The sequence below is a fragment of the Elephas maximus genome, chromosome 16, assembly GCF_024166365.1.
Source record: "Elephas maximus indicus isolate mEleMax1 chromosome 16, mEleMax1 primary haplotype, whole genome shotgun sequence".
Taxonomy (NCBI): domain Eukaryota; kingdom Metazoa; phylum Chordata; class Mammalia; order Proboscidea; family Elephantidae; genus Elephas; species Elephas maximus.
The window spans coordinates 72,429,396-72,456,935 of NC_064834.1; the positions used below are offsets into that span (position 1 = coordinate 72,429,396).

General features: G+C 42.5%; 1 protein-coding gene across 8 annotated transcripts in view; it reads left to right on the forward strand.

Moving 5' to 3' along the window:
* The window catches only part of TACC2 (transforming acidic coiled-coil containing protein 2), a 264,177-nt gene that overhangs the window by 87,239 nt on the left and 149,398 nt on the right, over positions 1-27,540 (forward strand). For all 8 annotated transcript variants that reach the window (XM_049855746.1, XM_049855751.1, XM_049855752.1 and 5 more), the window contains one exon: positions 104-217. In XM_049855746.1, coding sequence (XP_049711703.1) covers positions 104-217 — 114 coding nt within the window. The remainder of the gene's footprint in view (positions 1-103; positions 218-27,540) is intronic.

Genomic DNA, 27,540 nt, shown 5'->3' on the forward strand with positions numbered 1-27,540 from the left:
ACTTAAGGTTTAACTGGGAAATGTGCTTTTTCGATAGAATACAGAGAGAAATGCCTCTTACCATCTACTTCATTGTATCTATTGCTTTCTTTCTTTATCCCAGAAAGAGCCCTGGGCCTGGCCCATCCCTTTCACATTCTTCTCCTGAGAAGGATGCTCCAAGTGTCATTGGTGAAGCCACTTCAGCTGAGGCCAGAGGTGCGGGAGGAGCAGAAAGGTCAGTGAAAAGTTATCGGTCTCTGATGCCTTCCTTAGAGACAGACTCGCCAGATGTTTTACAAAGAAAAGTAGCCCTTACATGCGAGGGATGTGTGTGTGTGTGTGTGTGTGTGTGTGTATGGTGAAAACATACACACCAAAATGTTTGCCAATACCACAACTTCCGCATGTACAATTCAGTGACATTGGTTATATTTTTTATGTTGTGCCAACATTATCACCGTCCTTTTCCAAAATATTCCAGCACCGTTCACGTAAACTCAGCCCCCGCCCCAGACTCCCCTTTTCTCCCTACATGAGGGATTTTTAAGAAGGAAGCAAATAGGCACTCCCACGCCTTATACCTGTAAAGCAGAGCCTGATATAACTGCAAACTCCACTGTTGAAAAAGGGATTGAGTTGCTTTCATCTCTGAACTTATTACTTAAAAAAAAAGACTTTATTGAGATGTAATTCATATACTAGACAATTCATTCCTTTAAAGTGTACAAGTCAACGACCTGCTGTATTCACAGAGCTGTGCAACCAGCACCACCACCCATTTTAGAATATTTTCATCACCCCCCAAAGAAACCCCACCCCCTAGTCATCAACCCTGATTTCCCCATCCTCCGTAGACCCAAAAAAAGACCAAACCAAATCCATTGCTGTCAAGTCAATTCCGACTCATAGCGACCCTATAGGACAGAGGAGAACTGCTCAACAGGGTTTCCAGGGAGCACCTGGTGGAGTCGAACTGCTGACCTTTTGGTTAGCAGCCATAACCATTACACCCCAGGGTTTCCTCTTCAGACCCAGGCAACCACTGATTTAGTTTATTACCTTTTGAGACAAAGGGTTAAACGTTGATTTAATCTCTGAAGCAGGACTGTCTAGTCACCAACTGCAGCCACATTCCATTGAGATCTTGAGATGAGAGGAGAAATAACCAGTGTGACTGTTAACCCCAGCCCTTCACACCTGCCATGTGTGCCTGCCTGTTCTCTAGAGGTGAAATACGTGTGCAAAAGCTGCTGCTCCCAAGTTCCGGCTTTGGGGAGAGGCAGCTTTGGTGGACACAGGGATGTTGTGAACAAGCTTCGTGGCGCCCCGAAGCCTTGGCTGTTGCGGCGCTATGTTGGTGTAGGTACGCGTATGCGTATAGGTATGTGGCTGAGCATCAGTGCGTGTTTGCAAGCGGGGAGGACCTGGACTTGTGGCAACCAATGGACCCTACCAAGCAGCTGCAGGCATTTTATAAATGATTTGATTCATATTTTACACATGCTGAAAGAATGCATGATCACCTGTTCTTCGAGTCTGGACACTTACGCTGAGACCCAGCTGCCTCTGCCACCCTACAATAGCGACTGTCATAACTGGGCCAGCTTGGAGGGCCCGGGGGGATGCAGGCATGTTGTTCCTAAACAGATGAAAGCTTAATCTGCACTTGACACTTGTCTCTGCTCCTGATTTAGCAGGCAGTTCCCTGTTGGTATGTATTTCTTACATTCCCAGTTAAGGCGTGGGAAAAATATCTGAGAAAAGCCCCCTCTCACCCAAATTGCTCTGTTAGTATCTTCTTCCAACACCCCTTAAGGTTTTATCATCTTCTTGGAAAACTCAGGGCAGGACAGGTCATTCCATAAATACCTCCTGATTTATTGTTTTAATCACTTTTTAAATTATAATGTAGACATTTCTATTAGAAATTAGAATTTTTCTAGAAAATTTGGAAGGTACAGAAAATACGAATGAAAAGAGGAAAACCCACAATCCCACCACAAAGAGATTACTGTTACTTAATTTTTTTTTTTTAATGTTTCAGTGTTATTTTCAGCTACATTTTTTTTCTTTACCTGTGTAAAGTTTTACAAAGTCATTTTTTTACCCCTGCTGTCAAAACTGTTGGCAAACACGAATTTTAATGGCTGAAGTCATGATTTATCTCGGTTTACCTAGCAGTGGACATTTTGGTTTTTTTTTTTTTTTCCTCTGTAAACCTTCATCTAAAACACAAGAAAAGAAAGAAAGAAAAACACATTTGATTCAACTTAATGGAATCAGTGAATTGAAGCCAGATCAGACAAGACTTTTGTCACTAAAAAAATTATGATTTTTCAGTTAATTGTTTCTTCCCTATTTTTTTAAAATAATTTTTATTGTGCTTTAAGTGAAAGTTTACAAATCAAGTCTGTCACACATAAGCCTATATACACCTTACTACACACTCCCATTTACTCTCCCCCTAATGAGTCAGCCCGCTCCCTCCCTCCAGTCTCTCCTTTCCTAACTGTTTTGCCAGTTTCTAACCCTCTCTACCCTCCCATCTCCCCTCTAGACAGGAGACGCCAACACAGTCTCAAGTGTCCACCTGATACAAGTAGCTCACTCTTCATCAGCATCTCTGTCCAACCCATTGTCCAGTCCCATCCATGTCTGATGAGTTGTCTTCGGGAATGGTTCTTGTACTGGGCCAACAGAAGGTTTGGGGACCATGACCGCCGGCATTCCTCTAGTCTTAGTCAGACCATTAAGTCTGGTCTTTTTATGAGAATTTGGGGTCTGCATCCCACTGATCTTCTGCTCCCTCAGGAGTTCTCTGTTGTGCTCCCTGTCAGGGCAGTCATCGGTTGTGGCCGGGCACCATCTAGTTCTTCTGGTCTCAGGATGATGTAAGTTTCTAGTTCATGTGGCCCTTTCTGTCTCTTGGGCTCATAGTTATCCTGTGACTTTGGTGTTCTTCATTCTCCTTTGATCCAGGTGGGTTGAGACCAATTGATGCATCTTAGATGGCTGCTTGTTAGCATTTAAGACCCCAGACCCCACACTTCAAAGTGGGATGCAGAATGTTTTCATAATAGAATGATTTTGCCAATTGACTTAGAAGTCCCCTTAAGTCATAGTCCCCAAACCCCCACCCTTCCTCCGCTGACCTTCAAAGCATTCATTTTATCCCGGAAACTTCTTTGCTTTTGGTCCAGTCCAGTTGAGCTGACCTTCCGTGTATTGCGTATTGTCTTTACCTTCACCTAAAGTAGTTCTTATCTACTAACTAATCGGTAAATAACCCTCTCCCACCTTCCCTCCCTCCTCCCCTCGTAACCACAAAAGAATGTGTTCTTCTCAGTTTATACTATTTCTCAAGATCTTATAACAGTGGTCTTATACAATATTTGTCCTTTTGCATCTGACTAATTTCACTCAGCATAATGCCTTCCAGGTTCCTCCATGTTATGAAGTGTTTCACAGATTCCTCACTGTTCTTTATCGATGTGTAGTATTCCATTGTGTGAATATACCATAATTTATTTAACCATTCATCCGTTGATGGACACCTTGGTTGCGTCCAGCTTTTTGGTATTGTAAACAGTGCTGTAATAAACATGGGTGTGCATATATCTGTTCGTGTAAAGGCTCTTATTTCTCTAAGGTATATTCCAAGGAATGGGATTTCTGGATTGTATGGTAGTTCTATTTCTAACTTTTTAAGAAAACACCAGATAGATTTTCAAAGTGGTTGTACCATTTTACATTCCCACCAGCAGTGTATAAGAGTTCCAGCCTCTCCGCAGCCTCTCCAACATTTATTATTTTGTGTTTTTTGGATTAATGCCAGCCTTGTTGGAGTGAGATGGAATCTCATCATAGTTTTAATTTGCATTTCTCTAATGGCTGATGATCGAGAGTATTTTCCCATGTATCTTTTTAGCTGCCTGAATATCTTCTTTAATGAAGTGCGTGTTCATATCCTTTGCCCACTTTTTGATTGGGTTGTTTGTCTTTTTGTGATTGAGTTTTAACAGAATCATATACATTTTAGAGATCAGGCGCTGGTTGGAGATGCCATAGCTGAAAATTTTTTCCCAGTCTGTAGGTGGTCTTTTTACTCTTTTGGCGAAGTCTTTAGATGAGCATAGGTGTTTGATTTTTAGGAGCTCCCAGTTATCTGGTTTCTCTTCATCATTTTTAGTAATGCTTTGTATTCTGTTTATGCCTTATATTAGGGCTCCTAACATTGTCCCTATTTTTTCTTCCATGATCTTTATCGTTTTAGTCTTTATGTTTAGGTCTTTGATCCACTTGGAGTTAGTTTTTGTGCTTGGTGTGAGGTATGGGTCCTGTTTCATTTTTTTGCAAATGGTTATCCAGTATGCCAGCACCATTTGTTAAAAAGACTATATTTTCCCCAATTAACTGACACTGGGCCTTTGTCAAATATCAGCTGCTCATATGTGGATGGATTTATATCTGGGTTCTCAATTCTGTTCCATTGGTTTATGTATCTGTTGTTGTACCAGTATCAGGCGGTTTTGACTACTGTGGCTGTATAATAGGTTCTAAAATTAGGTAGAGTGAGGCCTCCCGCTTTCTTCTTCTTCTTCAGTAATGCTTTGCTTATCTGTGCTTCTTTCCCTTCCATATGAAGTTGGTGATTTGTTTCGCCAACACATTAAAAAATGTCATTGGAATTTGGATCGGAAGTGCATTGTATGTATAGATGGCTTTTGGTAGAATAGACATTTTTACTATGTTAAGTCTTCCTATCCATGAGCAAGGTACGTTTTTCCACTTATGTAGGTCCCTTTTAGTTTCTTGCCTCTTTAGTACTTTGTAGTTTTCTTTGTATAGGTCTTTTACATCTTTGGTAAGATTTATTCCTAAGTATTTTATCTTCTTGGGGGCTACTGTGAATGGTATTGATTTGGTGATTTCCTCTTCGATGTTCTTTTTGTTGATGTAGAGGAATCCAAGTGATTTTTGTATGTTTATCTTGTAACCTGAGACTCTGCCAAACTCTTCTATTAGTTTCAGTAGTTTTCTGGAGGATTCCTTAGGGTTTTCTGTGTATAAGATCATGTCATCTGCAAATAGAGGTAATTTTACTTCTTCCTTGCCAATCCGGATGCCCTTTATTTCTTTGTCTAGCCTAATTGCTCTGGCTAGGACCTCTAGCACAATGTTGAATAAGGGCAGTGATAAAAGGCATGCTTGTCTGGTTCCCGTTCTCAAGGGAAATGCTTTCAGGCTCTCTCCATTTAGAATGATGTTGGTTGTTGGCTTTGTATAGATGTCCTTTATTATGTTGAGGAATTTTCCTTCAATTCCTATTTTGCTGAGAGTTTTTATCATAAATGGGTGTTGAACTTTGTCAAATGCCTTTTCTGCATCAATTGATAAGATCATGTGGTTTTTGTCTTTTGTTTTATTTATATGGTGGATTACATTAATGGTTTTTCTAATATTAAACCAACCTTGCATAAAAAAAATACCTGGTATAAATCCCACTTGATCGTGGTGGATTATTTTTTTGATATGTTGTTGAATTCTACTGGCTAGAATTTTGTTGAGGATTTTTGCATCTATGTTCATGAGGGATATAGGTCTGTAATTTTCTTTTTTTGTGATGTCTTTACCTGGTTTTGGTATCAGGGATATGGTGGCTTCATAGAATGAGTTAGGTAGTATTCCATCATTTTCTGTGCTTTGAAATACCTTTAGTAGTAGCGGTCTTAACTCTTCTCTGAAAGTTTGGTAGAACTCTGCAGTGAAGCCATCCGGGCCACGGCTTTTCTTTGTTGGGAGTTTTTTGATTACCGTTTCAATCTCTTTTTTTGTTATGGGTCTATTTAGTTGTTCTACTTCTGATTATGTTAGTTTAGGTAGTGTTTTTCTAGGAATTCATCCATTTCTTCTAGGTTTGCAAATTTGTTAGAATACAATTTTTCGTAATAATCTGATATGATTCTTTTAATTTCAGTTGCGTCTGTTGTGATATGGCCCATCTCGTTTCTTATTCAGGTAATTTGTTTCCTTTCCTGTATTTTTTTAGTCAGTCTGGCCAATGGTTTATCAATTTTGTTAATTTTTTCAAAGAACCAGCTTTTGGCTTTGTTATTTCTTTCAATTGTTTTTCTGTTCTCTAGTTCATTTTGTTCAGCTCTAATTTTTATTATTTGTTTTCTTCTGGTGCCTGATGGATTCTTTTGTTGCTCACTTTTCTATTTGTTCAAGTTGTAGGGACAGTTCTCTGCTTTTGGCTCTTTCTTCTTTATGTATGTGTGCATTTATCAGTATAAATTGACCTCTGAGCACTGCTTTTGCTGTGTCCCAGAGGTTTTGATAGGAAGTGTTTTTATTCTCATTGCATTCTATGAATTTCTTTATTCCCTCCTTAATGTGTTCTATAACCCAGTCTTTTTTGAGCAGGGTATTGTTCAGTTTCCAAGTATTTGATTTCTTTTCCCTGATTTTTCTGTTACTGATTTCCACTTTTATGGCCTTGCGGTCTGAGAAGATGCTTTGTAATATCTTGATGTTTTGGATTCTGCAAAGGTTTGTTTTATGACCTAATATGTGATCTATTCTAGAGAATGTTCCCTGTGCACTAGGAAAAAAAAGTATACTTTGCAGCTGTTGGGTAGATTGTTCTGTATAAGTCTGTGAGGTCAAGTTGTTTGATTGTAGCAATTAGGTCTTCCGTGTCTCTATTGAGCTTCTTACCGGAAGTCCTATCCTTCTCCGAAAGTGGTGTGTTGAAGTCTCCTACTATAATTGTGGAGGTGTCTATCTCACTTTTCAGTTCTGTTAAAGTTTGTTTTATGTATCTTGCAGCCCTGTCATTGGGTGCATAAATATTTAATATGGTTATATCTTCCTGGTCAATTTTCCCTTTAATCATTATGTAGTGTCCTTTGTGGTGGATTTAACTTTAAAGTCTATTTTGTCAGAAATTAATATTGCTACTCCTGCTCTTTTTTGATTGTTGTTTGCTTGATGTATTTTTTTCCATCCTTTAAGTTTTAGTTTGTGTCTCTAAGTCTAAGGTGTGTCTCTTGTAGGCAGCGTATAGACGGATCGTGTTTCTTTATCCAGTTTGAGACTCTCTGTCTCTTTATTGGTGCATTTAGTCCATTTACATTCAGCGTAATTATAGATAAGTATGTGTTTAGTGCAGTCATTTTGATGCCTTTTTGTGTGTGTTGTTGACAATTTCATTTTTCCACTTACTTTTTTATGCTGAGATGTTTTTCATTGTAAATTGTGTGTTCCTCATTTTCATAGTAGTTGAATTTATGTTTGCTGAGTCATTATGTTTTTCTTGATTTTTATTTTGAGTTATGGAATTGTTTGACCTCTTTGTGGTTACCTTAATTTTGACCCCTATTTTTCTAAGTAAAAACCTTACTTGTATCGTCATATATTGCCTTGTTTTCCTCTCCATATGGCAGTTCTATGCTTTCTGTATTTAGTCCCTGTTTTTCATTATTGTGATCTTTTACATAGTGACTTCAATGATTCCCTATTTTGAGCATTTTTTTCTTTTTGAAATTAATCTTAATTTGTTTTTTTTTCATTTCTCTATTTGAGTTCATATCAGGATGTTCTGTTCTGTGACCTTGTGTTGTGCTGGTATCTGATATTATTGATTTTCTGAGCAAACAATTTCCTTTAATATTTCTTGTAGCTTTGGTTTGGTTTTTGCAAATTCTCTAAGCTTGTGTTTATCTGTAAATGTTTTAATTTCACCTTCATTTTTGAGAGAGAGTTTTGCTGGATATATGATCCTTGGCTGGCAGTTTTTCTCCTTCAGTGCTCTATATATGTCATCCCATTGCCTTCTTGCCTGCATGGTTTCTGCTGAATAGTCTGAACTTATTCTTCTTGATTCTCCTTTGTAGGAGACCTTTCTTTTATCCCTGGCTGCTTTTAAAATTTTCTCTTTATCTTTGGTTTTGGCAAGTTTGATGATAATGTGTCTTGGTGATTTTCTTTTTGGATCAATCTTATATGGGGTTCGATGAGCATCTTGGATAGATATCCTTTTGTCCTTCATGATGTCAGGGAAGTTTTCTGCAAACAGATCTTCAACTATTTTCTCTGTATTTTCTGTTATCCCTCCCTGTTCTGGGACTCCAATCACATGCAAGTTATTCTTCTTGATAGAGTCCCTCATGATTCTTAGGGTTTCATTTTTTTAAATTCTTTTATCTGATTTTTCTTCAACTATATTGGTGTCAATTGCTTTATCCTCCAGCTCCCCCACCCTGCATTCCAATTCCTCGATTCTGCTCCTCTGACTTCCTATTGAGTTGCCTAATTCTGTAATTTTACTGTTAATCTTTTGGATTTCTGAATGCTGTCTCTCTATGGATTCTTGCAGCTTATTAATTTTTCCACTGTGTTCTTGGATAATCTTTTTGAGTTCTTCAACTGCTTTATCAGTGTGTTCCTTGGCTTTTTCTGTAGATTCCCTTATTTCATTTCTGAAGTCATCCCTGATGTCTTGAAGTGCTCTGTAAATTCGTTTTTTATATTCTGCATCTGGCAATTCCAGGATTGTATCTTCATTTGGGAAAGATTTTGATTCTTTAATTTGGGGAGTTGTAGAAGCAATCATGGTCTGCTTCTTTATGTGGTTTGATATCGACTGATGTCTCCGAGCCATCTATAAGATATTGTAATGATTTATTTTATATTTGCTCACTGAGTCTTATCTTGTTTTGTGTTCTTTCAATATATGTAGATGAGCTACTAGATCGCGCTGTCTTGATTGTTGTAGCCTTTGAATCACTTATGTCCTATTACCAGCTGGTTTGGGCTGTTACCAGACATATAAGCCTAAGAGTCTATTCACTATTCTTGAGTAAAATCTGATTTTTGGTCACCAAGTGTGTGGTGTAGACTGTCACCTGTTCACTTAGAGGAGTAGTGGTGATAGTTGTGTGCACCAGATTCTAGTAGCAGCAGGGGGTCATACTCCAGGGGGGGCAGGATGCTGACAGGCTTCCCCCAAGTGCCAGTGAGGTAGGTGTGTCTCTATTCCTAAAGCACTTTGGTGGGTGGGCTCTGCAGCTATACCTTAGGTATCCAATGCGTGTACCTCTACAGATTGGTAGGTGTCACTATCCTCAGGCCCTATGGCAGGAGGCTAGGTGGTTTGGGTGGAACTTCAGCCCTCAGTTCCCCGTTGTGGGTCAGTGAGGGCTCTGTTTAATAGGTAGAGATATCAGACCTGGGAAACTTGTCTTTCCAGTAATCTGCTAAAACAATTACAGTCAGATCACTATCAGAATTGCCTTTACGTTATAATAGCCACCTTGTTGCCTGTAGGGATGAAAGCCCAAGATTGTGGATCTCATATGTTTGGCTGGAGCTGGTTCTGTATTTTTAGTCCAATTTTGGAAAGTCAGGGAAGGATTTTTGGTCCCTCATTTTTTTTTTTTTGTAGCTGCTTCTCCAGGCCAGGAGAATGGGTTAGGAAAAGACAAAAAAAACAACAACAAAAAAAACCCCGCAGAGCTCTTCACTCTCTGGCCCAGGAAATTCCAATGTTAATGAAGCCGCCTGGGAAGGGGAGGGGAGGGATCAGATAGATAGGAGAGAGTAAGCACCCCGGAATATAGACAAAGTTACTTATCTTGCTTGGTGATGACTGTTTTATCTGAGATTCCCGAGGGGTGTGTAGCCTATGTGTGAGGGGTGTGTAGTCTGTGTGTGTTGGCTGGGTCGAGATTGCCCCCGAGGGTCAGGCCCATGTCCTGTGCTTGCGCTGTTTCAGAAGCCGTGGTGAGTTCCTCCACTCCCAGTCCAAGGCCCAGCACCAAGGTTCCCTGGCTGGAACACCACACTCCAGGCTCCAAAACTAGTCTCTGCCTCCTGGTGACTTCTCCTCCTGTCAACCGCGTCGCTGAGCTGCCTGCGTGCACTGGCTGGGCTTCTCCCGAGGTCACTTCAGGGGGCTAGGGCTGCATCCCGTGTTTGCTCCATCTCAGGATGCTGTGCTCAGCTCCCCTGAGCCCAGTCCAAAGCCCAGTGCCAAGGTTTTCTGACTGGGACGCTGGCTCCAGGCTCCAAAAGCAGTAGCTGCTTCCCCGTGGTTGCTTGTTCTCTCGTTAGCCCCATCAGTGTGCAGCCTGCTTGTGCTGGCTCAGTCTCTACGGAGTTTACCCCAGGGGGCTAGGGGTTAGGGCTGTGTCCCGTGCCTGCCCCACCTCAGCAAGCCACAATCAGCCTCGCCACTCGGCACCCGGGAACCATGAGGGCTCAAGGCTGTGAGGTGAGTCGCTGGGTCCAGAAGCAGTTGCTGCTTCAGGATGCACCTTTTTGCTCCCCTGTCACTCAGGTCAACTCTTTAGGTCTGTGTTTGATGGTCAGGGTTTGTAGTTTGTCATGTATGTGATTGATTCACTTGTTTTTCTGAGTCTTTGTTGCAAGAGGGATCCGAGGTAGCTTCTACCTAGTCAGCCATCTTGGCCCCGCCTCCGACATTTTGGTTTTGATTAATCTTTTTATTTCCTTTGCCCTTATTGGGGGTCTGTTGAGTGGTAGCCTTTCAAACCGCCGAGAGCTGCGCTGTCCCGTAGGGTGACTGCTCACTACATGGCTACCGAGTCATCGAAAGATGCAGGGAGCCTGAATGGAGCTGTGCTGTAAGGGTGAAATACACACTGGACTTTGAAGATTCAGTATGAAAAAAAGAATGCAAAACACATCATTAATGATTTTATGTTGGTTACATGTTAAAATTACAATATTTCGGATGTTTTGGGCTAAAATACATTATTAAAATTATTTTCACTTAATCCTTTTTCCTGTTTTAAATGTGGATGCCAGAACTGTCTAAATTACATATTTGGCTAGTATATGTGGCCCGCCTTCTATTTCTATTGGACCCCCTGTGGCAGACCATCTGGCTGCGACCCTGCATTTGCACTGCTCCTTGAAGGAAATGAGCATGGAAGGGGGTTGGCTGACAGGTCTTCCCTCTGCTCTGGGCTCTTGGGAAAAGGGCCTTCCTCTCTCCTTCCCAGAGTACCTGGGTGATGAAGGTGGTTACCAAGCTCAACTGCTAACTGAAAGCTTGGAGATTTGAGTCCACCCAGAAGTTCCTTGGAAGAAAGGCCTGGTAATCTATTTCTTAAACATCAGCCATTGAAAGCACTATGGAACACAGTTCCACTCTGACACACATGGGGTCACTGTGAGTTGGAGTCTACTCAACAGCAACTAGTTTCCCTTCTTCCCATGGGCTGACATCCATCTTGGTCTTTTCTTTCTTTCCTGTCTTTTCAATGACCTCTTGCTTTCTTCATGTATGATGTCTGCGATGTCATTGACATTCACAACTTGTCTGGTCTTCGGTCATTAGTGTTCGACTCGTCAAATCTACTCTTGAGATGGTCTCTAAATTCAGGAGGGATATACTCAAGGTTGTACTTTGGCTCTCATGGACTTGTTTTAATTTTCTTCCGTTTCAACTTGAACTTGCATATGAGCAATTGATGGTCTGTTTCACAGTTGGCCCTTGGCCTTGTTCTGACCGAGGATATTGAGCTTTTCCATTGTCTCTTTCCACAGATGTAGTCAATTTGATCCCTTTGTATTCCATCCAGCGAGGTCCATGTATGCAGTTGCTGTTTGTTGTTGAAAAGAAAAATTTACAACGAAGTCTTGCAAAAATCTATCATGTGATTTCCAGCGTCATTACTGTCACCAAGGCCATATTTTCCAACTATTGGTCCTTCTTCTTTGTTTCCAACTTTCAAATTCCAATCAGCAGCAATTATCAATGCATCTTTATTGCATGTTTCATTAATTTCAGACTGCAGAAGTTGGTAAAAATCTTCTATTTCTTCATCTTTGGCATTAGTGGTTGGTGCATAAATTTGAATAATAGTCGTATTAACTGGTCTTCTTTGTAGGCATATGGTTATTTTCCTATCACTGACAGTGTTGTACTTCAGGACAGATCTTGAAATGTTCTTTTTGACAATGAAAGTAACGCCATTCCTCTTCAATTTGTCATTCCCGGCACAGTGGACTACATGATTGTCTGATTCAAAATGGCCTATACCAGTACATTTCAGCTCACTAATGCCTAGGATATTGATGTTTATGTGTTCCTTTTCATTTTTGATGATATCCAGTTTTCCTAGATTCATACTTCATTCATTCCACGTTCCTATTATTAATGGATGTTTGCAGCTGTTTCATCTCATAACATATCAAAACAAATTATGGGTAACATTATGAAGAATGAGAAATTCAGAACACTTACTTGTGCTCATGAGGAACCTGTACATGGATCAAGAGGCAGTTGTTCGAACAAGGAGATACTGCGTGGTTTAAAGTCAGGAAAGGTGTGCACCAGGGTTGTATCCTATCACCATACTTATTCAATCTGTATGCTGAGCAAATTATCTGAGAGGCTGGACTATATGAAGAAGAACAGGGCATCAGGATTAGAGAAAGATGCATTATCAACCTGTGTTATGCAGATGACACAACCTTGCTTGCTGGAAGTCAAGAGAACTTGAAGTGCTTATTGATAAAGATTAAAGACTGTAGCCTTCAGTATGGATTATGCCTCAATTTAAAGAAAACAAAAATCCTCACAACTGAACCAATAAGCAAGATCATGATAAATGGAGAACAGCTTGAAGTTGTCAAGGATTTCATTTTACTTGGATCTACCATCAACGGCCATGGAAGTAGCAGTCAAGAAATCAGATGATGCATTGCTTTGGGCAAATCTGCTGCAAAAGACCTCTTTCAAGTGTTAAAAAGCAAAGATGTCACTTTAAGGACTAAAGTGTGCCTGACCCAAGCCATGGCATTTTCAATCGCCTCACATACTTGTAAAAGCTGGACGACGAATAAGGAAGACTGAGGAAGAATTGATACCTTTGAATTCTGGTGATGGTGAAGAATATTGAATATACCATGGACTGCCGAAAGAATGAACAAATCCATCTTGGAAGTACAGCCAGAATGCTTCTTAGAAGTGAGGATGGCGAGACTTCGTCTCACATACTTTGGACGTGTTGTCAGGGAGGATCAGTCTCTTGAGAAGGACATTATGCTTGGTAAAGTAGAGAGTCAGTGCAAAAGAGGAAGACCCTCAGTGAGATGGATTGACACAGTGGCTGCAACAATGGGCTCAAGCATAACAACAATCTTGAAGATGATGCAGGTCTGAGCAGTGTTGCGCTCTGTTGTAAGTAGGGTTGCTAAGAGTCAGAAGCAACTCAGTGGCACCTAACAACAACAATATGGGTGAGGCTTTCCAGAAAGAATTCTGATTAGGCTGTCCCCTCCAGCCTTCCAGGTGCGGTGAACCCTAACTCCCACCCCGCCTCCCCACCAGGAAACTACAGGGGCAGTAGCACCTGAGCCTGCATTGGGCATTGCTCTCAGGTGGTAAGGATGGGTCTTCAGGTCGGCTTCCTACACAGAGCGTGGAGGGGAGGTCTGCCCCTCACAGCGTGTCCCAGAGTCTCTGTCTTTCCATCCACTGAGGTACAGAGACAGCATGGCTTTCCATTTTGGCACCAGCAAACATTTAATAGTTTGAGTTAAAACCGGTTCCCTTTTTGGATTTGATGACTTAAGATAGATTACTATGGATACCATTGTACTTTTAGGACAAAAGTCTCCAGAAGTGTATAGATCAGCTCTGTCAACAGGAACATAGCACAAACCATATGTCATCTTAAATTTTCTAGTGCCCACATTAAAAAGCTAAAAAGAAACAATTAAAAAGAATTTTAATACTATATTTAACCCAATACATAAAACATATTACCATTTCAATGTATCCCGTTAAACCCATTGCCACTGAGTCAATTCCAACCCATAGTGACCCTATAAATAAAAAAAACCAAACCCACTGCCATCGAGTCGATTCCGACTCATAGCGACCCTACAGGGCAGAGTAGAACTGCCCCATAGAGTTTCCAAGGAGCACCTGGCAGATTCAAACTGCTGACCTTTTGGTTAGCAGCCGTAGCACTCAACCACTATGCCACCATGGTTTCCCATAGTGACCCTATAGGATAGGGTATAACTGGGAGTTTCCAAGGCTGAAATCTTTATGGAAGCAGACTGCCACATCTTCCTCCCATGGAACACCTGGTGGGTTTGAACCACCGACCTTTCAGTTAGCAGCTGAGCACTTAACCAGTGTGCCACCAGTTCTTCTTTTTTCAATGTATAGTCAATATAAAATTGTGAATGTGATATTCTACATTCTTGTTTTCACACCAAGTGAATTTGGTGTGTATTTTTTTTTTTTTGCCTGTGTTTTTTTTTTTAATAACTTTTATTAAGCTTCAAGTGAACGTTTACAAATCCAATCCGTCTGTCACATATAAGTTTACCTACATCTCACTCCCTACTCCCACTTGCTCTCCCCCTCTTGAGTCAGCCCTTTCAGTCTCTCCTTTCTTGACAATTTTTGCCGGCTTCCCTCTCTCTCTATCCTCCCATCCCCCCTCCAGACAAGAGTTGCCAACACAATCTCAAGTGTCCACCTGATATAATTAGCTCACTCTTCATCAGCATCTCTCTCCCACCCGCTGACCAGTCCCTTTCATTTCTGATGAGTTGTCTTCGGGGATGGTTCCCATCCTGTGTCAACTGAAGGTCTGGGGAGCATGGCCGCCGGGATTCCTCCAGTCTCAGTCAGACCATTAAGTTTGGTCTTTTTATGAGAATTTGGGGTCTGTATCCCACTGATCTCCTGCTCCCTCAGGGGTCCTCTGCTGTGCTCCCTGTCAGGGCAGTCATCGATTGTGGCCGGGCACCAACTAGTTCTTCTGGTCTCAGGATGATGTAGGTCTCTGGTTCATGTGGCCCTTTCTGTCTCTTGGGCTCTTAGTTGTCGTGTGGCCTTGGTGTTCTTCATTTCCCTTTGCTCCAGGTGGGTTGAGACCAATTGCTGCATCTTAGATGGCCGCTTGTTAGCATTTAAGACCCCAGACGCCACATTTCAAAGTGGGATGCAGAATGATTTCATAATAGAATTATTTTGCCAATTGACTAAGAAGTCCCCGCAAACCATGTTCCCCAGACCCCCGCCCTTGCTCCGCTGACCTTTGAAGCATTCATTTTATCCCGGAAACTTCTTTGCTTTTGGTCCAGTCCAACTGAGCTGACCTTCCATGTATTGAGTGTTGTCTTTCCCTTCACCTAAAGCAGTTCTTATCTACTGGTTAATCAATAAAAAACCCTCTCCCACCCTCCCTCCCTCCCCTCCTCGTAGCCACAAAAGTATGTGTTCTTCTCAGGTTTACTATTTCTCAAGATCTTATAATAGTGGTCTTATACAATATTTGTCCTTTTGCCTCTGACTCATTTCGCTCAGCATAATGCCTTCCAGGTTCCTCCATGTTATGAAATGTTTCAGAGATTCGTCACTGTTCTTTATCAATGCGTAGTATTCCATTGTGTGAATATACCACAATTTATTTACCCATTCATCCGTTGATGGACATCTTGGTTGCTTCCAACTTTTTGCTGTTGTAAACAGAGCTGCAATAAACATGGGTGTGCATGTATCTGTTTGTATGAAGGCTCTTGTATCTCTAGGGTATATTCCGAGGAGTGGGATTTCTGGGTTGTATGGTAGTTCTATTTCTAACTGTTTAAGATAACGCCAGATAGATTTCCAAAGTGGTTGTACCATTTTACATTCCCACCAGCAGTGTATGAGAGTTCCAATCTCTCCGCAGCCTCTCCAACATTTATTATTTTGTGTTTTTTGGATTAATGCCAGCCTTGCTGGTGTGAGATGAAATCTCATCGTAGTTTTAATTTGCATTTCTCTAATGGCTAATGATCGAGAGCATTTTCTCATGTATCTGTTGGCTGCCTGAATATCTTCTTTAGTGAAATGTGTGTTCATATCCTTTGCCCACTTCTTGATTGGGTTGTTTGTCTTTTTGTGGTTGAGTTTTGACAGAATCATGTAGATTTTAGAGATCAGGCGCTGGTCGGAGATGTCATAGCTGAAAATTTTTTACCAGTCTGTAGGTGGTCTTTTTACTCTTTTGGAGAAGTCTTTAGATGAGCATAGGTGTTTAATTTTTAGGAGCTCCCAGTTATCGGGTTTCTCTTCATCATTTTTGGTAATGTTTTGTATTCTGTTTATACCTTGTATTAGGGCTCCTAGGGTTGTCCCAATTTTTTCTTCCATGATCTTTATCGTTTTAGTCTTTATGTTTAGGTCTTTGATCCACTTGGAGTTAGTTTTTGTGCATGGTGTGAGGTATGGGTCCTGTTTCATTTTTTTGCAAATGGATATCCAGTTATGCCAGCACCATTTGTTAAAAAGGCTATCTTTTCCCCAGTTAATTGACACTGGTCCTTTGTCAAATATCAGCTGCTCATACGTGGATGGATCTATGTCTGGGTTCTCAATTCTGTTCCATTGGTCTATGTGTCTGTTGTACCAATACCAGGCTGTTTTGACTACTGGGGCTGTATAATAGGTTCTGAAGTCGGGTAAGGTGAGGCCTCCCACTTTCTTCTTCTTTTTCAGTAGTGCTTTGCTTATCCGGGGCTTCTTTCCCTTCCATATGAAATTGGTGATTTGTTTCTCTATCCCCTTAAAATATGACATTGGAATTTGGATCGGAAGTGCGTTAAATGTATAGATGGCTTTTGGTAGAATAGACATTTTTACTATGTTAAGTCTTCCTATCCATGAGCAGGGTATGTTTTTCCACTTAAGTATGTCCTTTTGAATTTCTTGTAGTAGAGCTTTGTAGTTTTCTTTGTATAGGTCTTTTACATCCTTGGTAAGATTTATTCCTAAGTATCTTATCTTCTTGGGGGCTACTGTGAATGGTATTGATTTGGTTATTTCCTCTTCGGTGTTCTTTTTGTTGATGTAGAGGAATCCAAGTGATTTTTGTATGTTTATTTTATAACCTGAGACTCTGCCAAACTCTTCTATTAGTTTCAGTAGTTTTCTGGAGGATTCCTTAGGGTTTTCTGTGTATATAATCATGTCATCTGCAAATAGTGATAACTTTACTTCTTCCTTGCCAATCCGGATACCTTTTATTTCTTTGTCTAGCCTAATTGCCCTGGCTAAGACTTCCAACACGATGTTGAATAAGAGCGGTGATAAAGGGCATCCTTGTCTGGTTCCCGTTCTCAAGGGAAATGCTTTCAGGTTCTCTCCATTTAGAGTGATATTGGCTGTTGGCTTTGCATAGATGCCCTTTATTATGTTGAGGAATTTTCCTTCAATTCCTATTTTGGTAAGAGTTTTTATCATGAATGGGTGTTGGACTTTGTCAAATGCCTTTTCTGCATCAATTGATAAGATCATGTGGTTTTTGTCTTTTGTTTTATTTATGTGATGGATTACATTAATGGTTTTTCTGATATTAAACCAGCCTTGCATACCTGGTATAAATCCCACTTGATCAGGGTGAATTATTTTTTTGATGTGTTGTTGGATTCTATTGGCTAGAATTTTGTTGAGGATTTTTGCATCAATGTTCATGAGGGATATAGGTCTATAATTTTCTTTTTTTGTAATGTCTTTACCTGGTTTTGGTATCAGGGAGATGGTGGCTTCATAGAATGAGTTGGGTAGTATTCCGTCATTTTCTATGCTTTGGAATACCTTTAGTAGTAGTGGTGTTAACTCTTCTCTGAAAGTTTGGTAGAACTCTGCAGTGAAGCCGTCCGGGCCAGGGCTTTTTTTTGTTGGGAGTTTTTTGATTACTGTTTCAATCTCTTTTTTTGTTATGGGCCTATTTAGTTGTTCTACTTCTGAATGTGTTAGTTTAGGTAGGTAGTGTTTTTCCAGGAATTCATCCATTTCTTCTAGGTTTTCAAATTTGTTAGAGTACAATTTTTCATAATAATCTGAAATGATTCTTTTAATTTCATTTGGTTCTGTTGTGATGTGGTCCTTCTCATTTCTTATTCGGGTTATTTGTTTCCTTTCCTGTATTTCTTTAGTCAGTCTAGCCAATGGTTTATCAATTTTGTTAATTTTTTCAAAGAACCAGCTTTTGGTTTTGTTAATTCTTTCAATTGTTTTTCTGTTCTCTAATTCATTTAGTTCAGCTCTAATTTTTATTATTTGTTTTCTTCTGGTACCTAATGGATTCTTTTGTTGCTCAGTTTCTATTTGTTCAAGTTGTAGGGACAGTTCTCTGCTTTTGGCTCTTTCTTCTTTTGTATGTGTGCATTTATTGATATAAATTGGCCTCTGAGCACTGCTTTTGCTGTGTCCCAGAGGTTTTGATAGGAAGTATTTTCATTCTCGTTTGCTTTCTATGAATTTCCTTATTCCCTCCTTGATGTCTTCTATAACCCAGTCTTTTTTCAGGAGGGTATTGTTCATTTTCCAAGTATTTGATTTCTTTTCCCTAGTTTTTCTGTTATTGATCTCTAGTTTTATTGCCTTGTGGTCTGAGAAGATGCTTTGTAATATTTCGATGTTTTGGACTCTGCAAAGGTTTGTTTTATGACCTAATATGTGGTCTATTCTAGAGAATGTTCCATGTGCGCTAGAAAAAAAAGTATATTTTGCAGCAGTTGGGTGGAGAGTTCTGTATAAGTCAATGAGGTCAAGTTGGTTGATTGTTGTAATTAGATCTTCCGTGTCTCTGTTGAGCTTCTTACTGGATGCCCTGTCCTTCTCCGAAAGTGGTGTGTTGAAGTCTCCTACTATAATTGTGGAGGTATCTATCTCGCTTTTCAATTCTGTTAAAATTTGATTTATGTATCTTGCAGCCCTGTCATTGGGTGCATAAATATTTAATATGGTTATGTCTTCCTGATCAATTGTCCCTTTTATCATTACATAGTGTCCTTCTTTATCCTTTGTGGTGGATTTAAGTCTAAAGTCTATTTTGTCAGAAATTAATATTGCTACTCCTCTTCTTTTTTGCTTATTGTTTGCTTGATATACTTTTTTCCATCCTTTGAGTTTTAGTTTGTTTGTGTCTCTAAGTCTAAGGTGTGTCTCTTGTAGGCAGCATATAGATGGATCGTGTTTCTTTATCCAGTCCGTGACTCTCTGTCTCTTTATTGGTGCCTTTAGTCCATTTACATTCAGGGTAATTATAGATAAATAAGTTTTTAGTGCTGTCATTTTGATGCCTTTTTATGTGTGTTGTTGACAATTTCATTTTTCCATATACTTTTTTGTGCTGAGGCGTTTTTCTTAGTAAGTTGTGAGATCCTCATTTTCATAGTGCTTGACTTTATGTTAGTTGAGTCGTTACGTTTTTCTTGGTTTTTATCTTGAGTTATAGAGTTGTTATACCTTTTTGTGGTTACCTTATTATTTACCCCTATTTTTCTAAGTAAAAACCTAACTTGTATTGTTCTATATCGCCTTGTATCACTCTCCATATGGCAGTTCAATGCCTCCTGTATTTAGTCCCTCTTTTTGATTATTGTGATCTTTTACCTATTGACTTCCATGATTCCCTGTTATGTGTATTTTTTTTTTAATTAATCTTAATTTGTTTTTGTGATTTCCCTATTTGAGTTGATATAGGATGTTCTGTTTTGTGACCTTGTGTTGTGCTGATATCTGATATTATTGGTTCTCTGACCAAACAATATCCTTTAGTATTTCTTGTAGCTTTGGTTTGGTTTTTGCAAATTCTCTAAACTTGTGTTTGTCTGTAAATATCTTAATTTCGCCTTCATATTTCAGAGAGAGTTTTGCTGGATATATGATCCTTGGCTGGCAGTTTTTCTCCTTCAGTGTTCTGTATATGTCGTCCCATTCCCTTCTTGCCTGCATGGTTTCTGCTGAGTAGTCAGAACATATTCTTACTGATTCTCCCTTGAAGGAAACCTTTCTTTTCTCCCTGGCTGCTTTTAAAATTTTCTGTTTATCTTTGGTTTTGGTGAGTTTGATGATAATATGTCTTGGTGTTTTTCTTTTTGGATCAATCTTAAATGGGGTTCGATGAGCATCTTGGATAGATATCCTTTCGTCTTTCATGATGTCAGGGAAGTTTTGTGTCAGGAGTTCTTCAACTATTTTCTCTGTGTTTTCTGTCCCCCCTCCCTGTTCTGGGACTCCAATCACCCGCAGGTTATCCTTCTTGATAGAGTCCCACATAATTCTTAGGGTTTCTTCATTTTTTTTAATTCTTTTATCTGATTTTTTTTCAGCTATGTTGGTGTTGATTCCCTGGTCCTCCAGATGTCCCAGTCTGCATTCTAATTGCTTGAGTCTGCTCCTCTGACTTCCTAGTGCGTTGTCTAATTCTGTTATTTTATTGTTAATCTTTTGGATTTCTACATGTTGTCTCTCTATGGATTCTTGCAACTTATTAATTTTTCCAGTATGTTCTTAAATAAGCTTTTTGAGTTCTTCAACAGTTTTATCAGTGTGTTCCTTGGCTTTTTCTGCAGTTATCCTAATTTCATTTGTGATATCTTTAAGCATTCTGTAAATTAGTTTTTTATATTCTGTATCTGATAATTCCAAGATTGTATCTTCATTTGGGAAAGATTTTGATTCTTTTGTTTGGGGGGTTGGAGAAGCTGTCATGGTCTGCTTCTTTAAGTGGTTTGATATGGATTGTTGTCTCCGAGCCATCACTGGGAAACTAGTTTTTCCAGATAATCCACTAAAAAAAAAATGCAGTCAGATCCCTATCAGAGTTCTCCCTCTGGCTCAGGCTATTCAGATGTTAATGAAGCCGCCTGGGGAGGGTGGGGGAGGGAACAGAGAGATAGGAGAGTAGCACCTCAGAATATAGCCAGAGTTGCTTGTCTTGCTTGGAATGACTATTATATCTGAGATTCCCGCGGGGCACCTCGCCTATGTGTGCTGGCTGTGTGGAGATTGCCCCCGGGGGGTTTGGCCCGCTGGAGTCACGGTCAGATCCTCCGCTTCCAGCCCCACGCCCAGCGTCAAGGCTCCCCTACTGGGACGGTGCACTCTCGACTCCAAAATCAGTCGCTGCCTCCCGGGGACTTCTCGTCCCTCCAGCCGCGTGGCCTTGCCGCCTCCGAGAACCAGTTGGGCCTCCTCCCGGGGTTAGTTCAGATGGGTGGAGCAGGTCCCCGTGCTTGTGCCGTGACCGAGTGTCCCGGCTGGGACGCTGTTCTCCCCGCTCCAATACCAGTCGCTGCCTCCCAGGGACTTCTCCTACCGGTTGTGTCCCACGCCGCCCGCGCGACCCGGTTGGTCCCCTTCCCGGGGTTAGTTCAGGGGGGTGGAGCAACTCTCCGTGTTTATGCCGTACCTGCGTCCAGTCCAAATCCCTGCAGGACGGTTCCCCGTCGCGGACGCTGCTCTTTCTGCTCCAAGACCAGTCACTGCCTCCCGGGGACTTCTCCTACCGGCTGCGTCCCACGCCGCCCACGGAACCGGCTGGTCCCCCTCCCGGGGTTAGTTCAGGGGGGTGGAGCCGCTCTCTGTGCTTGTGCCGTACCTGACTGGTACGCTGGCTCCAGGCTCTGGAAACAATCGCTGCTTCCCCGTAGTAGTTCGTTCTTCGTCTCTAAATCTGTGTTTGTTGTTCAGGGTTCGTAGATTGTTATGTGTGTGATCGATTCACTTGTTTTTCCGTGTCTTTGTTGTAAGAGGGATCCGAGGTAGCGTCTGCCTAGTCCGCCATCTTGGCTCCGCCTGGTGTGTATTTTATACTTGCAGCGCATCTCACTTTGGACTTGTCCCATTCCAAGTGCTCAACGTGTGACTGGTAGCTGCCGTATGGGACATCCAGGCTCTCAGAGAGTTCTAATGGCTATGGGCAGTTGACCTGAAAGGCCAAGCCTCTCTACAGGGACCCCAAAGGCCCACATCTCTTTTTCAGGCAACCTCATACCTACTGGTTCGGTACAGATGTCATGGGGAGGATCGTCCTCCTGGTGAACCTGTTCACCACGAGTGATCTCCGCACGTGGACCTGGGTGGGTCTAAGGGGCCGAGAGCATCTGGTCAAGGCCAGTCTGTGCATGTGACACATGCTGGGAGCAGCAGTCGTTACACATGAAGGAGAAACTCAGTAGCAGTCTGGGGAAGGTGGGTGGCCAGACTTTAGCAGGACCTGCCTGGAGCAGGGGTGGTGAAGAGTTCAGAGCAGGGGATCTGGACTCAGACGCCAGCTCTGGCCCTTCCTGGTTACATATATAACTTCAGTTTGCTCATCTGTAGAATGGGGATAAAGATAACGGTACTGCCTCCTTGAGTTGCCAAGCCAGTTAAATGAGATAATTTAAAGTGCAGTACTAGCACTCTGGTGCTCAGTGAGTGTTAAAAAACCCCAAACCAAACCAGTTGCTGCGGAGTACATCCCAACTCGTGGCAGTCATGTCAGGGTAGACATGTGCTCCACAGGGTTTTCAATGGCTGATATTTCTGAAGTAGATCACCGAGCCTTTCTTCGAGGCACCTCTGAGTAGACTCAAACCACCAATCTTTCAGTTAGTAACTATGCACTTAACCACTGGCACCACTCAGGGACTCCACGTTGGGTTCCCCGTTTTGTGGAATGGGCTTTTCTCCCGCAGTGAGTGAATGACCACAACCTGCGTCCGATGCAGAAGCTGTTCCTGGGGTCTCAGTGTGTTCTGAGGTTGATGTTCCAGCCCAGGTGTTTTTCCTTTCCAGTACTATATCCTTTGTCTTCCTAAATAGTTTAATGGCTGAGGAGAGTGAATTCTTTCTTACCTGAGAGTAGGTTGCCAAAGGAGCCTTGGTGGCTCAATGGTTAAGTGCTCCACTGCTAACCGAAGGGCTGGCGGTTCAAACCCAGCTAACAGCCCTGCAGGAGAAAGACCTAGTGATCTGCTCCCATAAAAATTACAGCCTAGAAAACCCTGTGGGGCAGTTCTTCTCTGTCACATGGGGTCGCTATGAGTTGGGATTGACTTGATGGCCCCTAACAACAGCACCATGTACACCAAAGTGATCTGCAAGAAAAAAAATTTTTGAGATTGTGTTTTATTATAAAACCTTGTGTGTATCTTTCATGGTGTGCCATATTGTATTGCATTTTAACATAAAAATCATGTTTTAAGTTGTCACCAGGAGAGCAAAGCAAAGCAAATCCTAACTTCCTCCTCTCTTGTTGGTTAATGGGTGGCATGCCACCACTGAGTTTACTGAATTTTGAAAATTCTGCTGACTTGAGTAGAGCTGATAGTACCTATCAGATTTAATGTCTGAGAAAAGCCTCTTTTCTAGCTTGGTGACAGGATGGTTTGATAACCCAGTCTTATCCGTATGTAGATGCAGATAGCAATAAACGGGTTTACTGCTTTATTTCCCAACTTTTAAAGTCGAACTGGTTTTTCTGATGCTTTGCAAACTTCCACCTCTGCCTTCCACCCCACTCTGAGAAGTAAGCGTGGCCAGATAGCTCAGCTGTTGACCTCCGCGCATCGTGTCGTCCCTCCTGTGGAAGGTTTTGGAATCCATAGATAGCCTCACCGTGGTTTTACGTTGCTCTGCAGAAGGTCCTGGAATATATCACGCTTTGGTCCATGTACAACTGTCCTCCATGTGGGTGGAAGAGTCTAGAGTTTTGCATTTTGATTACACACCACTGATGTTCACAGATGTCATTCTGGATCCATCACCGAGCTGGGACATCACCAAGTTTGTTTTTGTGGAATATTAATTTAAGGAGTCATTTTTTCTTTTTTTCATCTTGGGAAATGGTTGGGAATGTGTCATTTTCAATTATTAGTGTATTTTGAGGGAATTAAATTGTTCCCAGATGCTTCGGGTCTGTGTGCAGACCTAGGCTACATCATGGAGGGCGGTTGGGTTGAAAGCTCAGGAAGGAAAACACAGAGGGACGGCTGGCCTCTTGCCGAGGAAGTCCTGGGCCGGACCTGAGAGCTGCGGTGGAGCCAGGCTCTCTTCCTCCCACGCTTTCTTTCTACTCCGTCTCTGTTCTTCCTTCTCTCTCCTCCCCCTTCTAAAAATTACCAGCTGTGACACCCTGTTTTCAAGTTTAAGAATAAGGTTTTAGGGGATGGCTACAGCTGCATAAAGGAAGAGAAAAGAGCATTTGCGCATAGTTCTCCTTGCAGATAAAAGTCAGGACCACAGACTTTCCAGAGCTCTCTGCAATCCTTCTGGGTTTGATTTCACATGACATCAGTTTCCTTATTTCAGCTTCCCTTTTGAGAAGTAGTTGGCGATTATAGAGCTAGGACTCTGACACTCCTTTCAGCTGCAGCAATTTTCTTCCCCCATGGGAGGTCGTAGAGTGAGACGGGCCTGTTATATCCCAGTGGCCTCTTACTAGCTGTGCTGCCTGGGGTAAACGGCTTAACTTCTCAACCCTCAGTTTCCATGTCTATAAAATGGAATACATGATACCTCCCTGTTAGAGCTGGTATTGGGATAAAACTGGAATGTGTCCAGAATATCTAGTAAAATGCCTGGTATATACTGAGTGTGGAGCCCTGGTGGACGCCGTGGTTACGAGTTTGGCTGGTAAGGAAATGGAAGGCAGTTCAAATCTATACCAGCTGGTCCTTGGAAACTCTGTGGGGGAGTTCTGCTCTGTCCGATAGGGTCACTATGAGTTGGAATCAACTCGATGGCAACAGGTTTGGTTTGTTTATTTGTTTGTTTGTTTTTGGTTATGCTAAAAAAAACAAAAAAAACAAACCCATTGCTGTTGAGTTGATTCTGACTCATAGTGACACTACAGGACCGAGTCGAACGGTCCCATAGGGTTTCCAAGGAGCAGCTGGTTGGTTATGCTAAGTGTATAGTAAAAACAGTAACTGCTGTTACAATTTGAACTGTATTTCTTCAAAAACATTCTGGGAATGAAGCTAAAGGACAAAATGCCCAAGATCGCTAAGTGACATAGTTATAGACCCTGTAGGATTACAGACAAGGAACTGGGTGAGAGTCTGTCTCCAGCTGCTTGATTTCGCTGTGCCTTGATTTCTGTGTCTGTCAAATGGGGATTCCACGAACCCTGCGTTTCCACGAGGGGCTGGTTACACGCAGTGAGGTCACAGACCCAAACGCAGCTAGGAGACGAAGGCCCTCTACAACCGGGGAGGACGCATGTACCAGCGTCAATCATTTTGAGCAATCAAAGGGCCTTTTTAAATGGAGCCTTTATCTGCTGAAACTTTTGTGTTCCAGAGTAAAAACAAATTCCCTCAGAGGTGTATCTGTCATTTAGAAAGATGCCAAGTCGCTTTAGAAAGCTGGTTTACGAGGTCTTCACAAAAAAGGTGAAGGGGGAGCTGGATTCCTGTCTCCAGGTGCCTGTGGCTGGTGCCCTGCCTGTCTTCCACGCCCCTGGGTCCGTGAGACACTTGGCCTATGGCCTCTGTTCTTGCTGTACCTGGACCTGGTGGGGAGGAGCCACTCTCTGCCCCTTGAAAATCCAGGGCCACTCTTGGGGCAAGGTGGTGATTTTCCAAATTGAATGTGTCTGGCCTGAGCCGGCTTCTCTTCCTCTGGAGCCCCTCATTACTGCCGCTGGGCGGAAGCTGCTGCATTAGGCCTGGAGGAGGGTTTGCCGGCAGCAACAATGCTGGAGAAAAGGTTATGTTGGACTCTAGCTGCCTAGAGCTGGAAGGAAGCTTGGGCGCATTCTTGTTGACCCCTCACTTTACCGAGGAGGAAACTGAGGCTCAGAGTGGGACCAGACCAGCAAGCTAAGGAGCGGCAGAGCTAGACAAAGGTCTGGCCCCCGACAGCCTAACTGATGCCCGTTTCCTCCACGGTCTGTTCTGAAGCCCTGCTCCCTCTCTCAGGAGAGGGGTATTTCATTCCCAGCAACACCCACTTCTAGAAGAGAAGAGACAATTCTGAGCTCCCGACAGGACAAGCCTGCCTTTGAAATCAGCAGACCTGAGGTTGCAACCCAGGTTCTAGCTCTGTGACCATGGGGCATCACCCTCTGAGCCTGTTTCTATCCTGTGACGTGGGGTACGTAGTACCTCCTTACGGGGCCATTAGGATTACATGAGCTTCTTCATTGAGAACACCTGACACAAAGTAAGTATTCCATGCAAGTCCCCTTTCACTTATTCCTGCCGCAGGGCCATGCTTTTCAGTTTCCAAAGTACCTTCACTTCCAGCGTCTGATCTCATCCTCACCTGAACCCTTCTGTAGGCACTGTGTGTGCACACTTTTCACAGATGAGGAAATGGCGGCTTGGACAGTTGACGTGACTTGCTCAAGGTCAGAGAGTTAATATGAGTTAGAGCTGGGACTATAGCGTCTCCCTAGAAAGTTACCTCAGACATCAAAAGCATGACGTGTAGATCCCTGATCACTGACTTGTTAGCCAGCTGGAATCTTAGGGAGGTTTCCTCCGTAAGAGAGCACTGTCCACTAGAACTTTCTGTAATGATGGACATGTTCTGTATCTATGCTGTCTAATATGGTAACTACTAGCCACGTGTTGGAACCCTGGTGGCATAGTGATTAAGAGCTAGGCTGCTAACCAAAAGGTCGGCAGTTCGAATCCCTCAGCTGCTCCTTGGAAACCCAATGAAGCAGTTCTACTCTGTCCGGTAGGGTCACTGTGAGTCGGAATCGACTTGACAGCAATGAGTTTGTTTTTTGTTTTTTGGTTTAGCCTTGTGTCTTTTGAAATGAGGCTAGTGAACTGAGGGACTGAATTATTAATTTTTTAAATTGTAATTAATTAAAATTGAAATAGCCACATGAGGCTAGTGGCTATGGCATGGGGAACACAGTCTAAGACCCAGTTTCTTTGTCTGTAAATAAGGGACCACTCCTCACCATCAGAGCCAGCGTGGATTCATAAGCTTCTGTGTGGGGTTGTGGAGGCATCCCAGGCACCTGGTGTGCTCAGCCAGCGTTAGGTTCCTCCTGACCTCCCCTTATCTCTGCTGTCTGGCTGCACGTCAGCGACCCAGGGGGTTGTGTCTTGGCACATCTACCCAGCAATGAAGATCAGAATGAGCCAAGGGGGCTTATCACCTGGTCAAACAGAGCCCTTGGCTTAACCTCACGTTCCTCAAACCCAAGCCTGCGACCGGTCCCTGAGCTGGCCTGTAAGGGGGCTAGACAGTCCAGGCAGCAGGCTCCCAGCAGCAGCACTAAAGGCGAATGGTCTGCCCATGAAATGCCCCTTCCTGGCCTGGCAGGGACTGAACTACACATCCATGGTGGACAGGTGGCTTATCAGCATTTCTTTGTACCGCTCTTGTCCTGAGAAGCTGAAAGGGTGGGGTGCACGGTGTCCACAGGCCCCGCCACCAGCGTCTCACAGCAGCTTTCTCTCCAGGCCTGTTAAAAGTTGCCCGGTATTAAATATTTCAGCAGCCTGCAGGTGCAAGTGTAGACCGCAACTGTGTTCCCCTCTTCCAGGGAAGGTGCTGGACGGGTCTGATTACCCACACTCTGTGAGTTCCCTTTCCTTTTGCAAGGCAGGCTGAGGGTGCTGGGGAATACAAGCCTCAGGGTAGGGGTGTATCTGTGCCCTGGGAGTGGGCCTAGAGAGGACCCACAAATGCAGCAGTGGACTCGGTTCAGCGCTGCGGTTTCAGGCCAGGAGCACCCTAGGCAGGAGGACAGCAGGGGCCCAAAACTGCCTCAG